This window comes from Arvicanthis niloticus, chromosome 4, assembly GCF_011762505.2.
Source record: "Arvicanthis niloticus isolate mArvNil1 chromosome 4, mArvNil1.pat.X, whole genome shotgun sequence".
NCBI lineage: Eukaryota > Metazoa > Chordata > Mammalia > Rodentia > Muridae > Arvicanthis > Arvicanthis niloticus.
Window position 1 is genome coordinate 1,999,028 of NC_047661.1, and position 15,888 is coordinate 2,014,915.

General features: G+C 44.8%; 1 protein-coding gene across 6 annotated transcripts in view; it reads left to right on the forward strand.

Annotated features, from left to right (window-relative positions):
• The window catches only part of Vopp1 (VOPP1 WW domain binding protein), an 81,635-nt gene extending 65,747 nt beyond the window's left edge, over positions 1–15,888 (forward strand). For 5 of the 6 annotated variants that reach the window (XM_034500305.2, XM_076932139.1, XM_076932142.1 and 2 more), the window contains 2 exons: positions 11,092–11,228; positions 13,518–15,888. In XM_034500305.2, coding sequence (XP_034356196.1) covers positions 11,092–11,228; positions 13,518–13,708 — 328 coding nt within the window. In that variant the 3' untranslated portion in view covers positions 13,709–15,888. Of the gene's footprint in view, positions 1–762; positions 862–11,091; positions 11,229–13,517 lie in introns of those variants that run through there. The other variant, XM_076932141.1, reaches the window with a different exon arrangement.

The following is a 15,888-nucleotide window of genomic DNA, read 5'->3' on the forward strand; positions in this document are numbered from 1 at the left end:
GAGTGACCAAATACTCAGATAAGAATCTGTTGACCTTGCCTATCTCCTCCTTTCTTAAAGGAATACTAACATTTAACAAGCCTGTCTGTGGTTAAGCAGGCACAGTATTATTGGGAGGTTTTAGAAAAAGGTTTTGTTATTGTTTGAATAGAATGGCCCCCATAAGCTAACATATTTAAATGGTTGGTTCCAATTGGTGGGAACCGTTTGGACAGGATTAGGAGGTGTGGCCTTATTGGAGGAAGTAGGGGTGGGCTATGGGGTTTCAAAAGCCCAGGCCAGGCCTAGTATTTCACTCTGTCTTTGAATCAGGATATAAACCTCTTAACTACTTGTCAGGCATGTCTGCTTTCTGTGATAATCATGGATTAACCCAAATCCTTAACCAATTTGTGTGTGTCTGCAGAGGGAGGCAAACAATTTTAAAAGCTTAATAAGTATTTTTTTATAAGGATACCAAGTTGCAGAATGATGTTATTATGATAAACTAAAATCATTAAACAGAAAACTATGAAAACCAGATAAGGGTACTCAGAAAATGTTGGCATCATGTTGGGTCCCTCACTCCCAATTGTCTATGTCGTAAAACTGAAAAGCAAAAGCAAGAGTATCCAGGCTTTGTGGGACAGAAACAAAGGCAGACCACAAGCATAAAGCAAAGGAGTCCTCAAAACAGGAAGAATGTCCCCTCTCAGTTAGGGGAAGCAGACTTAAAGAGGAAGTAGAAATGCAGGCATTAGGACCCAGTATAGACGCTACCTCCAGTCTCCTGAGCCACACAGCTAAGGGCTAGGCATTCCCACACTGAAAAAGGACCTATACCTGTGGTCACTCTGAAGGGGGTCCTGGATTTACAGTCTGGTAAGACTACCTGGATGCCTGTGGTCTTGGCTGAGGTAAAGAAGTGGGAGAGGCTGCTTTGTTCTGCTCTATTTCTCTTGCAGCCTCCCCTCACTCTGTGCCATAGGCCATCCTGTCCCAGCTTGGACCTTGTCTTACAAAGCTCAATCAGCAAGAATTTATGGCTCATTCCCTATGGACTGGGGGAGCCCTTTGAGAGAAGAGGGATGGAAGTTGACTAAATTCAGGCTCTGGGCAAGAGCTGAGTGACAGATGAGAAGAAGTGAGGTGGTTTTCTGAGCTGTGGAGAGCTGGAAAGAAGCAAGAGGATTGTTTGGGAGGCAATGTTCTTCAGGCAGAAGGGCAGTTAAGCTAGGCTGGTGGGTAGCATAAAGGACATTTAGTTTCCAGGGGAATATGATTGTGACACTTCATTTTCAAAGGAGGCCTCTGCCCTAGAAAACAGGTAGTCTAGGGCACCTTTTTCCACCACAAAGGAGTTTGTGGCCCTGACTGACCGTCCTTACCTGTGACAGTGGGTCCCTCAACTGTCATCGTTTTTATTTGTAACTGGTCCCATTGGTTTTGTTTGTTTGTTTGTTTGTTTGTTTTGCTTGTGGGGGAGTTGTTGTTGCTATTTTGTTTTTAACAGAAACCTGTCCCTCCGTGTCTACCAGTGATTTGACTGTGTTGCCTCATTGATTCAGCAGCCAGGGGCTTTGGGAAGCTTATTGGGATAGAAACCCAGGCCCTCTTATTCACTGACAGTGCCCCTCATAGTACGGAGGAGCAATGCTTCTTGGGTTTGGGACAATTTAGATGTTCATTTGATCCCTTTCCAGTGCTGACTTTCCCATTCTCCCCAGTTTTTTCGGTGTTTGTTTGTTTGTTTGTTTTCTCAGTATCTTAGTTATTGATGTTTTTATTGAGCCATCTCAGTAAGCTGGGAGGTATTTATTTATTCCAACAAAACCCTCTAGTTTCTATAGTTTTGTTTGTGTGTTTGTTTGCAAATATCATGAGCAGACTTAGGGACAAAAGCTATACGTAATAGCCTAGTGTTTTTCTGGAGCTGTTGGTTCAAAATTGGTATAAATTTGGAAGACTGCATGTATTCACTGGAGGAGCAGTTGGGAAGACTCCTCCAGTCCCTGAATGACTTCACTGACCGTAGACAAATCAGTGGGTTTTCAAGCTATGCCTTGAATTTCAGTCACAAGACACTGGTGAAAATTGTACAAGACATATAAACCAGTGGAGTGCTGGGTACTAATCAGGGCATTTGCACAGGAAGGAAGGCTTTCTCAAAGTCTGCCAGCATCTGTGCCAGCAGCCAAGGCCAAAAACCTCTTGTGAGGCTTGACGTCAATCCTATTTCATAGAGAGCCAATTGACTTGACAAAGATGTGTAGCTTTTCCTTGAGAATGAAATTCCATATTCCTCCCCATACTCCTTCAAGTGTACATTGAGGAGTAAAATCTTCCATTGGGTGGTCTTCAAATTAGAAGGAAATTTAAGTGACTTGTTGAAGGAGATTAGTAGGACAGGCTCAGAAACAACAACATTGAAAAGACGACATCTTCACTCCAAATAAGGCCTGTCACAGATCCTAAGTCAGAGGAGTGAGAAAGGTTCCAAGTCAGATTCTGTATGACTAGAAGTTTCCCATCCTGGAGCAAATGTGATAACTGAGAAGCCCAAAATAACAAGATAGAACACACAGAAGAAGTAACAAATAATGGCTCTGGTGAGGGCAGAGAATGTAGGCTGGGAGTCAAGAGGGCAAGAGTGCAGTGTGCTCAGGCAGCCAAGCTGCAGAGTACTGATAGACTGGGTGTGGTAAATCAGTATATCAAAAGAAGTCATCACTAAGCCAAAAATGAGTGCAGGGAAGCAGTCCAACTGTCTCAGAACCAATAGAGAAGGGACAAAACAAGACAGAAACATCAGTAACAAATTAACAAAACAACTCTCAGAAGACTTGTCCAATGTGCACTCATTGTTAGCTGGTCCTTCATCCAAACTAAAACCAAAACCGAATCTCTCCTCATGTTCCCCATGTTGTGGTTACCCACCCACCCCAGCCATAAAATTACTGTTGGTGCTACTTCATAACCATAATTTTCTGTTATGAATCATAATGTAAATATCAGACAGATAGGCAGAATCAGAAAACCAAGCCTCTACTATTGGTGTCCCAACTTAGCACAGGAGGACAAAAGGAGAATCCTCACATTGAGTTTTCTTCACAAACCTTAAGGCCTCTCAAAGGATTCTTCAACTCTAAGAAAGCTTCCGAAAAGGCCTACCCATCTTTCCCTCCAAAATTCCTCACAGGGTTGTCCTTCTTTCTAAGAGAGCTTCCCTAAGGGCCCTATAAGAGGCCCAAACTTTGTAAAGAGATCAGAATTCAGTACACAGACTTGCCTCCTAGAAGTTTCAGAGGGATTCATCCATTTTGTCTGGGAACACAGAGGTCATTTCAGACCTTTTTTGTTTCAGTGGTCCTGGAGTGTTTGCAGGAGGCTCCTCACCTGAAACCTCTTCCTCTGTTGGTGTGGGAGATCTCACTGGGGCCTCCAATAAAATAGCCCATGTGAAAAAGTTACACACCGTCATGCTTCCTTAAGCCAGTTGTGAGCATAGGGAGTCCTCTAGCCAGCTGACCAATAGTAGACTTATACCTGAGACTTTGGGTGCAGAGACAAAGGAGATTAGGACTTGTTTGTTTGTATTTTAAGTCAAAAAAGGCAGCAGTCACATCACATCTGGTGTAGGCTAGAGGGTCTTTCTGGTGTGACCATTGATCTTATAAAACACATAAGGCCATTCCTTAAGAGTCTTCCAAAGGCTACAACGCTTTAATAAGTTCCTTATGTTGTGGTTACCCACCCCCCCCCCCCACACACACACACCATAAAGTGATTTGTTGCTACTTCATAACTATAATTTTTCTACTGTTATGAATTCTAATGTAAATATCAGATAAGCAGGATATCTGATATGTGACCCCTATGAAAGGGTTGCTCAACAAAGATACCATGACCCACAGATTAAAAATCACTGCTCTAGAAGAACTAAACTGTTTTTATGTACCACAACCGTTTTTCACCAGGGAATGAGGGCCATTGTGACATTGTAACATACTTTATAAAAAGAAGTGAGAAGACATTTGTTTACAGATAAATGTGTCTCCCAAGAGACTACCTGACCTTTCTTATCATATTTCACGATACCCATGCATGGGCTGCTAAAATCTGTGGAGCATAAACTGAACAGAAGATTATTGAAAAGCAGCCATACTGCAAAGTGGATAATGACACATCAATACTAGTTTAAAGAAAAAAGGAAACTTAGCACAATGGAACATAAGAGACCTAGTGTTCATTCCAGAGGGCTCAGCCAACATCAGGGAGTGCTGTCCTTGGCATGTAAGGACAGTTTCAAAGAACTGAGAACACGGGTTTAGACAGAGAGCCTCAGAAGATCTGTGCTCTACTTCAGTGAGAGTATTTAAAGCGGAACATGAGAGAGTGGTTTAGGGTGAACCCTTCGGAATGCACTGGAGGCTCTCTCCTGCTCCACAAGGGGGAAGGGAAACACTTTCATGCAGTTTTATAGTTTTACAGAATAAATAAAGTCAGGATCCCTAAAAATTTTTAAATATATTGTTGGGTACATCAGAGAGATAGAAGAAGCCTCTCGGTGGGCTTCAGATGCTGTCTGGTGGACATTCTTAGCTGTTGGGTTGGTGGAAGCTAGGAGTCCAATAGGTGTAATACATTCCAAATGGTTTTCCTCTGTCAGTCACAGGGTGTTAGTCCTGACACAGAGGTTGGAAAAGAACAGCGATTTAGATACTAAAGCTAGCCCAAGATAAAGCCATTGGCTTCTGGACCTGCAGCCTTCCAGCCTCCACATCACTGCAGTTCTACTTGGTCTCACAGACTCAGCGTATTCACTGGAATTCTCATTCACAAGATCAAGATGTTCAGCAAAACAAGCCAGACCAAGGCAAGCATCACATGTGCTCTTTCCGTTGTTTACTAGATTTACTTGTAGACACTTAAAACCTTTTCTGTATGCAGTGTGAAAGCAGAAGGGAGACTACAGGAAAGAGACTAGTGGGGTAGCGAGGGGAGGACAACAGGGAGCAATGGGGTATGAAGATGTTCCACACACAGGATATAATTGAAAGAGATTGTGTGAAATTGAAAGAATTGAAGTGAACCCAGCCACTACGTACTGGGAATACATCAACTCAAAATTAAGTAAGTAAAACTCTGTAAGAGAAGGTAAGCTTCTCTGCCCAGACTTTCAGAAGGAAGACTTTGGAAGTAAAACTTCAAAACAAAAGGGAAACACAGCAAAGGACACTTCCAAGTATGGCCTGGATACAAGTCATGCCCTCATTTAGGATTCTTCTTTCTGAGACTGGCTGGAAGGAGGCAGGACTACAGTGCGTAAAACCCGAAACCTAGGAGGAGTCATGGGTACGCTGGGTTGGTCTGCAGCATTTTATGCACTATGTTAGGGTTGTAGGAATGCCTCTGAAAATGGTTAAACTTCTTAAAATTAGGTGTTGAGAGATGAGAGAGAGATCTTACAGGCTCTGCGTGCTTTTGATTTCTGGGCTAGGGCATCTGCTGGTGGTGGTGGTGGGGTAAACAGTGAGGCTACACGTGGTGATTTGGCAGTATCTCACACAGACTGAAGTGGCCCACAACCTTGCTCTTACAAGGGCAGACCATCAGCTGCCAAAACAGTTAATCAGGTTATTAGAGTTTCAACTATGACACAAGTTACAAGTGAAGGTATAGCCAGAACACCTAGAAATGGAATCTGAAGTGGCCTAGTCAAAATACAAGTGCTCTTGGCGGCTGATTCATACATTTCTTCTCTCAGTAAACATTCAGTGGTTAAGATTTGGGGGATTCTGTAGAAAGGCTTCTGTGGCAGCCACATTCCTGAAAGGGACAGCTTTCAGTAGACAGTAACTATTGGATTGAGATTGAGGGACACGGTGTGGATGCTGACAGGGCAGACAGGCATCTCTAGAAGCAGAACTGGCCTTTTAATCAGAACAATTGAAGGGTGGAGACTGGGCACACGGCACAGGGGGCTGTGGGTGTATAGGGTGAGAAAGGAGAACTTTGGGGAGGTAGATCAAGTCAGTTCCCCTGCAGCCTCAGAGTGGCAGATACCAGCAGATGCTTCTATGCTTATCTCTTTATCAGTCAAGTCAACTTGGTCTGGAGTTTCTCAGTCCATCTGAGGCTTTTAGGTCATTAACCCTTCAGTAACAAGACTGCACAAAACATTTAATCATTTATTTTTATGTTGTATACATTGATGTTTTTCCTGTATGTATGTCTGTGTGAGAGTGTCAGATCCTGGAGTTATGGACGGTTGTGAGCTGTCATGTGGGTGCTGGAATTTGAACCTAGGTCCTCTGGGAGAGCAGTCAATGCTCTTAACTGCTGAGCCATCTCTCCAGCCCCGCACAAAACTTCTGATACCCTTAATTTGGGAAAAAGCTTCAACGTTTTTGAGTAGATCTTTCAAGTGAGATTGTTCCCAGCATAATGAAGTAATAAGCATTCCATGCAGAAGAGGTCTGGGGCTGAGTGAGAGAAAAGTCAATGATATGTTTCTTCTTCTTCTTCTTCTTCTTCTTCTTCTTCTTCTTCTTCTCTTCCTCCTCCTCCTCCTCCTTCTCCTCTTCCTCCTTGTCCTCCTCCTCTTCCTCCTCCTCTTCTTCCTCCTCTTCTAATTAATTAATTTATTTATTCTTCTCTCATATATTACATCCCAACTGCAGTTTCGCCTCCCTCCTCTCCACTCAGTCCCTGCCCCTCTTCCTCGGGCCTACACCTCTATTTCCCTTCAGATAAGAACAGGCTACCCAGGGATGCCAACCAAACATGGCATAACAAGTTACAATAAGACTAGGCACGACTCCTTGTGTTAACACTGGACAAGCCAACCCAGTAGGAGGAAAGGGGTCCCAAAAGCAGGCAAAAGAATCAGAGACAGGCTCTGTTCCCACTGTTGGAAGTCCCACAAAGAAAAGGCCCACTTATTTGTTGGTTCAGTCGCTGTCCCTATGAGCCCTGCTTGGTTGATTGGGTGGGCCTTGTTCTTGTGGTGTCCTTGGCCCCTCTGGCTGTAGTACTGTAGTTTGGAGGAGAATGTGTTTAAGAGGCCCTGCCACCTGTAAAAGCTGAGGGTTTTGGTTTTGTTTTTTATTTATGGTCCAAATGTTGCCTCCTCTCTCAGTCCCCCCTCACAGGTGCCCGCCCCACCAGGTATGCCCCCCACCCTGGGATATCAAGTGTCTGCAGGGTTAGGAGAATCCTTTCCACTGGGGCCAGACAGAGCAGCCCTGTTGGGGAAGGTTTGAATTAAATTGTCACATTTTAGAACTATGGCTGTGTGCCCTTCATTAGCATTGTAAAGCACATGTTGCCAAATGGAAAGGAGGAGGTTCTCATACCTCCCCTAGAATGGGTCCAGGCCACAGGGTCTGGTGTCATTGCAGACAGTCACCAGGACATTGTAAGATGGAGAACTGCCCCAGTAAAAGAGGAATTGAAAAGGCAAAGTAAAATAAAGAAACTGGATTACTTCTGACTTCATTAAAAAATGAAAACAGCTTCTCGAAGTCAGTCCTTGGGAAGATTCCCAACTCTGCTGCACAGGAGACTGCAGTGGGCAAGTGCACACGGGTCATAATCCTTTAAAAATGACGTTTCCACTAACTGCCATAACTCTTACCCAGGCAACATGCAGTTCATTATCCTGGCCTTTTGTCAGCTTCCCTTTTAGGAATAAGTCCTGAGGCTAATTTTTCAATAAGGAACCTATCGTATCTGTTACTGTGCGATACCAAAGCCACAAGTTGGTCTCCTGCCAAGTGACTCTGTCCTATTCTTGCTTCTGAAGTGTGAGGTACAGTGTTGATTTTCATCTAGGAGATAAAGGTTTCATCTAGCAGGGTAACCAGCATCTTGGCCTTTTCTCATGGTGAAGACCAGGAGGTCAGGCCTGTTATAGTGGCCAGAAGTATCAACTGAGAAAGTAAATCTGTGCATATTCAACCTCTCTACACTTCCACAAATGGACACAGATATGTGCTGTGGGACTTAACATTGAAGGTAACATAATTAGCTTTAAGAGGCAAGACCAGCTGGGCCGAGTGCACTGACCTGTAATCTCAGCCCTAGGACACTAAGGCAGGTAAGTTCCATGTTTAAAACCTGCTTTGAATAAAAAGTGTATTCATGCCAGCTTGAGCAAGGTAATGACACTCTACCTGAAAGTAAAAAATGTAAAAAAGCACTGAGGATATAGGACTGTAACTTGTAAAGATGGGGAAAGAGTGGAAGGGGAAAGGGAGAGTGTGGGAAAGACAGACAGGCAGGCAGACAGACACACACACACACACACACACACACACACACACACACACACACACACAGAAAGAGAGAGAGAGAAAGAGAGTCCCCTTTGTAATTCCAGCATTCTTGCTGCTGAGTTTCTTGATTTCTCCAGGCCCCTGGACCCCTTTCGTGAGTCCAGCCAGAGCCATTGCTGGCTTGTCTTCACGGAGCGTGCTGTGCTCTGGGCCTCCTCACCTGTGTCATTCTTCTCATGAGACTTCCTGTTCTCCCTCTTCCTGTCTTCTAGAACCTAACTCAAACATGGCTGAAAGAGAATACTTGTTCTTTATTTTGTGGGGAGCTTTTTGAGACAGGCTTTCTCTGTGTAACGCTGTGTCCTGGTGCTCACTCTGGAGACCAGATCTCCGCCTGCCTTTGCCTCCCAAGTGCTGAGACTGCTACCACCACTAGACTGTTGAGAGCCGCACTAGTCCCACGTTCGGGCGGCCAAAAAATGTCGAGGCCCAAGCACAATGTTGCGGCCCGGGCTGCCCCGCATTTGGCGGCCACTGTATCCTGGCCCAAGCTGCCGCTCCAGTCCGTGGGTCGGGGTTCAGCAAGAGAGAGAGTGAGGGAAGTCGCGAGGAATGGAGACCAGACAGAGTGTTTCAATCCCGTTTATTCTTCAGTCTCTCTTCCTCTAAGTGTCTCCTAAAAGTGTCTATTTCCTCTAAGTGTCTGATTCTCTCTAGAGCCAAGTGTCTTCTACCTAATGTCAAGTAATCTGTCTGTTTTCCTCCAAGTTGTACTGTTTCTGTCTTATCTCTGCTATGTCTGATTCTCTGCCCTCTGCCTCTGCCTTTTACCTGTCTCACTTCAAAGCCATGCCTTTTGGTCACACCTATAATCATGCCCTTAGGTCTTGTCTCTAAATGTGATCTCTATACTTCTAAGTCATACTCTTAAGTCACACACCTTTAATCTCACACACCTTTAATCTCAAGGTATCTAAACCAAGATTATCGGAGTGTGCTCAGCTGTTGTAGGTTATTGTAATCCAAATCTCATGTCAGGGTATATGGCTCAAGATGGCTGCAAAACTGATAGCTGCTTTCTGCTGAAAGTCGGCCCCCAACACTAGATGTATTTGTTCATTCCTATCTACAATTGATACCTTAGTGTAAATCTCCCAGTGCACTGACTTACACACTTAAGTAAAATGATGAATTTTGATGCATATATCACACAGGTCTGTTCTCCCAATCTCCATTTTCCTTATCATGTGTTATGAATAAAGAGTTGTATACATTTGTTCTTCAGTTTTACCCTCTTCTTTTACAACTGAAGTTCACTGACATGGGGAAGGGCTTCACCTACTGTCTTAGGGTTTCTACCGCTGTGATAAAACATGGTGACTGAAAGCAGCATGGGGAGGAAGGAAGGGATTGACTTCATCTTACAGCTCTCAGGCTGCACTCCATCACTGAGGGAGGTCAGGGCAGAGCCTCAAGTGGAGGCCTTGAAGGGACACTGATTACTGGCTGGCTCCTCATGGCTTTCTCAGCCTGCTTTCTTATATAGCATAGCCCAGGTCTAACTGCCCAGAGGTGGCATTTCCCATGGTTCACTTGTCCCTCCCACATCAAGCAATCAAGAAAATACTCCATAGATTTACCTACAAAGAATCTAATGGACACCTTTTCTCAATTAATATTCCCTATTCCCAAAATATGTTTGGGTTTGTGTCAAAATTGGCAAAAATCAACCAACATACCTGCCTCACCTCCTGTGGGGTTGTGGCTAACAAAGGTGCTGAGCAATTACTTGTCAAATACATAATAAATTGAAAGAACACAAAGACTACAATTTCAGCCTTTTCCTGAGTCACCTCTGTGTCTGTTTTAAGTTCTTGCTCAGTATTCCAAGATTATCTGGTAAGTTCCTATTGATGGCCTGATGGCCTTCTCCTTAGTCATATTAATATTCTCAAAGGTCCATCACATACTCTTTCTTGTCTTCAACTTTTTTTTTAATACATTGTCTGGTGTCATTAGCCATGACCAACCCTGCTGTGTATAAGACCCAGAATATGGGCATGTTGTGTGGAGTTCTAGAAAGTAACATGGGCCAGAGATGAGGAAGAATTTATCAGTTTTGCCTGGGGTTTCCCTTTCCTGATGATTTACTAGTCAATGAGAATCTTGGATGGTTTAGAGCAACTCTTACCTGTAACGCACACACTTTCTTTGCCTGTTACACATTAGGATCAAGATGTGCAGAGTAAACAGCAGTGCTGCAGCCTGGAGCTTTCTTAGTATTCTTCTATTTCGCTGACTGTGTTTCTCTATCTTCCTATATTTCCTTAGTGATTAAGCAAGTGATCTAGATGCCTTTTTAATTATTAAATGTTCACTTCATAATGTAGAAAGGTGTTAGGAAGGATAAATGTATATTTATGTGATTTTTGAAGTGAAGAATTGGACATGTTAACAATAATAGAGACTAGATTTGGCAGCGTCTTCTGTATAAACTAAAATGTTGTGCTTGAAACCAATCGCCTATAGCCACTGTAATACAGATTTTTTATTTTTATTTTTTCTAGCCTCTCAGTGTTAGTAGCTTCTACTCTGGGGATACCTCAGAGGTTTACAGGATGAGTATCTCACTGGTGTTGTCCACAAGAGAAGGGTCCCAGGGTGAAACAATCCAGAGACACCCAAGCCTCCTGGCTGGATTGCTGCATCTCTGTGCCATTGGAAAGTGGTGATCCGGGGCCCCCAGAGAATCCTCAGGAATTTTTGTCGCAGTTCTATAGCCTGACCTTAGCCTGTGATCTGACCTCTGACTTTATGTCTGTATTTTTTTCAGGTTCCTGCTGATGATGGGTGTGCTGTTCTGCTGTGGAGCTGGCTTCTTCATTCGCCGACGCATGTATCCACCACCTCTCATTGAGGAGCCCACATTCAATGTGTCCTATACCCGGCAACCACCAAATCCTGCCCCAGGTCAGCCAGCTTCATCCTTGTCTGTCCTTATAATTTGTGTGACCTCGTCAGACGTTTATTATGCCCTAGAGTGTGCTAGAAGAGGTAAATCTGGCTATTTGATCATTTAAGTTCTGATGAGCTACGTTATTGTTTATTCCTGCTGGTAGCAATGCAATATATTGTGTGTGTATCGTCTCATGTCCTTATTTTGTTACTGATGTACTTGCTGGGGGCCAGCCCTGGCTGTTCTTCTTTCTTCTTGTTTTTCTCTTGAGGTAGCAGACAGGGAAGAGCATCGGCAGGGGCAAAACGTGGTCTTGAGAGATTTTTGGGGTTGCTGTTCAATAATAAAACGTGTACTATCTAAAAGTCTAGGTCACTTTGCTGCTGTACTGACCTGCCTGAGTTTCTCTGAGGCCAGAAACTGCAGTCTTGGCCTCAGCGGTTTAGTACTTCATCATAAAATAGCAGCCTTGGAATAAGTAAAGGATTAATTGCTAGGGCCTTTCCCCTCTTTTCCCGAAGACTCTCACTTGCCACGCTTGGAGGAGGTTTGGAGCAATAAACTTCTATTGATCCAAGAGAAGAGAGTCTCGCTTGCAGAAGAAAAAAACTTTTACACAACCAAATGTGAATAAACTCACATAAGTTCCTGTACACATTCGTACATCTCCATTCAAACCAACTGGGCTCACTTACATACTTATCTCATAAGTAGATTCTTAACAGACACACATCCCTACTTACATATGAAAGGGAAAGCTTCTACAAGATCTTCCAGCTAAATCCACAGAACTGTGGAGAGGTCTGGATTGTGCACCTCCTCTGAGAACCTCTGTCCCTATCCCTACCCTGTTGTCTGTGTGCTGGGGGCCTTCAGCTACTAACCCCTAGTAGAAGCTGATGCTGATGCTGGTGGTGGTGGTGGGGGGGGGTGCTGCTGCTGCTGCTGCCGCTGCTGCCACTGCTGCCGCTGCTGCTGCTGCCGCTGCCGCTGCCGCTGCCGCTGCCGCTGCCGCTGCCGCTGCCGATGCCGATGCTGATGCTGCCGCTGCTGGTGGTGGGGGTGCTGCTGCTGCTGCTGCTGCTGCTGATGATGATGATGATGATGATGATGCCGCTGCTGGTGGTGGGGCTGCTGCTGCTGCTGCTGCTGCCGTTGCTGCTGGTGGTGGGGGTGCTGCTGCTGCTGATGCTGCTGCTGCTGCTGCTGCTGCCGCTGCTGGAGGTGGGGGTGCTGCTGATGCTGATGCTGATGCTGATGCTGCTGCCGCTGCTGCCGCTGCTGCCGCTGCTGGAGGTGGGGGTGCTGCTGCTGCTGCCGCTGCTGGTGGTGGGGGTGCTGCTGCTGCCGTCTCTATAACCTCCACCACAGGTTTTCTAGCATCTTCAAGTCTGGTAGTTGTCAAGTTTCTCCACTAAAGAAAAACGTTCTTAATGGATATAACTTGCCCATCTGTCGTCTGTTCTGCTTTTTAAGTATTCTAAATGTATCTCCATGTTCAAAGGTTTTATACAATTTTAAGATGTATCCAGCTTGCCAATTCCTGCAAAATCCGTGAGCTGGTACTCCAGTGTTAACTTGAGTAGCCGTACTGTGGGGACATTACAAACATACCCCAAGCTATATCTCCAGTACAGAGACAGCGCCCTTCCCTGTGCTCACCTGTCATAGGCAGTTGGGCCCTCCTTCCTCCTCCTGTGCTCCTCAAGAACAGAAAGAAGGCTAAGTGTATATAATAGCCACTTCCTACTGCCACAGAAGATGCAGACATGTCTCAGGAAACTACCAAATATACCCACATGGGCCTGTGGGCGTTACCTACCTGCCTGAGAGCTTTGGCCATCCTGGATGACAGATACTCTTTGCCTTCATAAAATGGTGCAGCAATGGAGACCTTAACGTAAGATAACAGTGAATTTCCAGAAAATTGTGTTCAAAGTGTAATGGCACTAGGATGGATCTGGGCCAAGAGTCAGCTGTACCAAATGTAGCTACCATGTTTTCTCTATCGGAATGTGTGAGGAATATCTGTGTCTCTGTAAGATAATGCACCACTCTGAAGACTGATAGGATATTTTCACAGTATCTCTCTCCAGAGGAATTGTACCCACTGAGGGCACAGCCATGTATGTTTTTCTTGCTTGTTACCAAATTTAGGTGTTTACTGTCTCAAGAAATGTTCTATTTCTAATAGATGTAATGCAGTCAGTGAACAACAGGGGCACGGGGCCTGCTAGTATTCAGATGTGCCTAACAGTAGGTTTTTCTCTTTTGCACTCAATGTTTGGATGTCTGTCTTTCAGGAGTACAGCAGATGGGGCCACCATATTACACCGACCCTGGAGGACCCGGGATGAATCCTGTTGGCAGTACCATGGCTATGGCGTTCCAGGTCCAGCCCAATTCACCCCATGGAGGCACAACTTACCCACCCCCTCCCTCCTACTGCAACACGCCCCCACCCCCCTATGAACAGGTGGTGAAGGACAAGTAGCAAGAGGCTCCATCGACGGCAAAGAGGATGGACAGGCCCTTTTGTATTCCTCCCCGTCCTCACTGACTCTTGCTAATAGGGTGGTCCAAGGGCAAACTTCTCTTGGATATTTTCAAAGCAAGCCCATGTGTCTTTCAAGGTTTTTGTGGAGGACATTTGAATCCACACTATCTCCTCTGTTGATTCTGTTTCTGATGTAGTCTGTGCTCTCTGCGAGAGTGTGGCAGCAGTCCCTGAGGGTTGATAATCCTAGAGTGACCAGGGTACATCCTCGGGAGAGAGGCTAAGAGGAAAGGAAGGCATAGCCTATGTGTCAGGGGGCAGATAGAGCAGTCAGGTGAGCTAAGGCTCAAATGATACAGTAGTTAGCAGTGAAGTTTGAAGAGACATTATCCACTGCCCCAGGCCATTCTCCTAAGAGAAGCTATGGGATGTGCTGTTGATGCTCTTTGGTCTCTACTCACATTTTGAAAATAGGTTTTCCTCTGCAGGAAAGACCCAAGTGCATATTGCTTCCACTAAAAAATGAGGGTCAGAATCAGGCCTCAGTTGGACATCTGTAGTTAAATAAGGACCATTAGAGAGGGGAAGTCTTTAAGTTAAGGAAAATTCTCTAAATGGAGACTTTGCATTTTGATCTGGCTTTTCTTTTAGTGCATGTATTGAAGTGAGTGTGTGTCCTTTGAGATCAGATGGAGGGTGTAAACTCTGAGGGGGGGGTCTCTGCTCAAGGGCTCCAACACCCTTTTCTTAGGTAGTTCTGGTGATGGGTTTTATGGACACTATAGAACTGAGAGACACATTAGACTGGGTAGTTACATTGACCCTTGGAGAGGGAGAGAACAGCCAAAGAAACCCAGCAAAGCAAGACCAGCATTGCTGAGTAAGAGCTAGGGTTGTATGTGATCTGAGCAGAGATGTGCTGGCCTCAGAAGAGGGGACATTTGTGGATAGAACAGTGAAAACCTACTTAGTTGCACAGATGACATAATCAAAAGTAGAGAAAGAAGTGTAGTTAGAGATGCCGTTTCCCAGGTGAGATCAGAGCTCATCCATAGATATACAAGTAGTGGCGGGAGTTGTTAACCGTACAGAGTTCTGTTCCCTTGTGTAGTTAGTCACGTTGATGTGTATTTAAACCCAGGTTGAGACCTTGTGTACTAAGAGCAAGGAAATATAGCTAAGATGTCTAGATTATTTATGTGTAGTATGGTGGGGAGTGGGGCTGCGAGGAAGGGGGCTGACACTGTAAATGAACTGATCAGAGCCATTTGATAAACTGTTACTTGTTGAATCAGGCATCCAAACCTGTCTCTTGAGTGGACATTGAGTATTCTTTACCACCTACAAGACCAGGAGGTGTGGTGTCAGTCTCCATTGGGGTATTTATATGAGGCAGAGGTTCAGGAGTCGACAGTAGCTATGTGGGCTTAGCTTAAGGACAGAAAGCATAGAGACTGGTAAAGCGGAGAAGGAATGGAGACCTTTAGAGACAGTTAAGGATGCAGATGCTGCTGCCCATCATTGTGTCTCTGGCTTCCTGTCACTGGATCCAGTACCCCTCCATGCTTGGGTCCTTGTTTTACATAAGACAACAAAGCACAATGTCTGCTGTTTACAATCAAGATGACTACATGGTCCAAACATTTCCTCTCTCCTCAATCACTTGTGGCTTTAACTTCAATTTCCTCTGTTCCTTTTTAAAATCAAGAAGCACAGTCAGAGCTGCCCCTGGGATTGCATCAGGGAACGGCTGATCAAGGCACTCAGTGTCCAGGACTAAATCTTATCTTTTTCATAGCAAATCCTTTTGAGAAACTGAACGACTGACAGGGCTCAGTAATTTTATACTTCGGGGTCTGTGTAAGATAAATTTTGTTTGCCATTGAGCCCACATTGGAATTCCTTCAGACATAACCACTGACTATGCCTATGGAAATTGCACGTCTGGGGTGTTTCCCAGCATTCGTGTCTTCTTGTGTTTGGTGAGTAAGGCTCACCCCTTCCAGCAGCTCCACTTATGTGTGCTGAGGTCCTGTAGAGCCGGTGCTTGGGGACAGACTGAGGCAGACTTGTGCATGCTCTCTCTTGGCAACACTCGGCTCATATTTCTTCTTTGTTCCCTTTTGATAGAGTCCTGTTTCCTATGTATTTAAAAACAATAAAAGTGAATTTAGTCA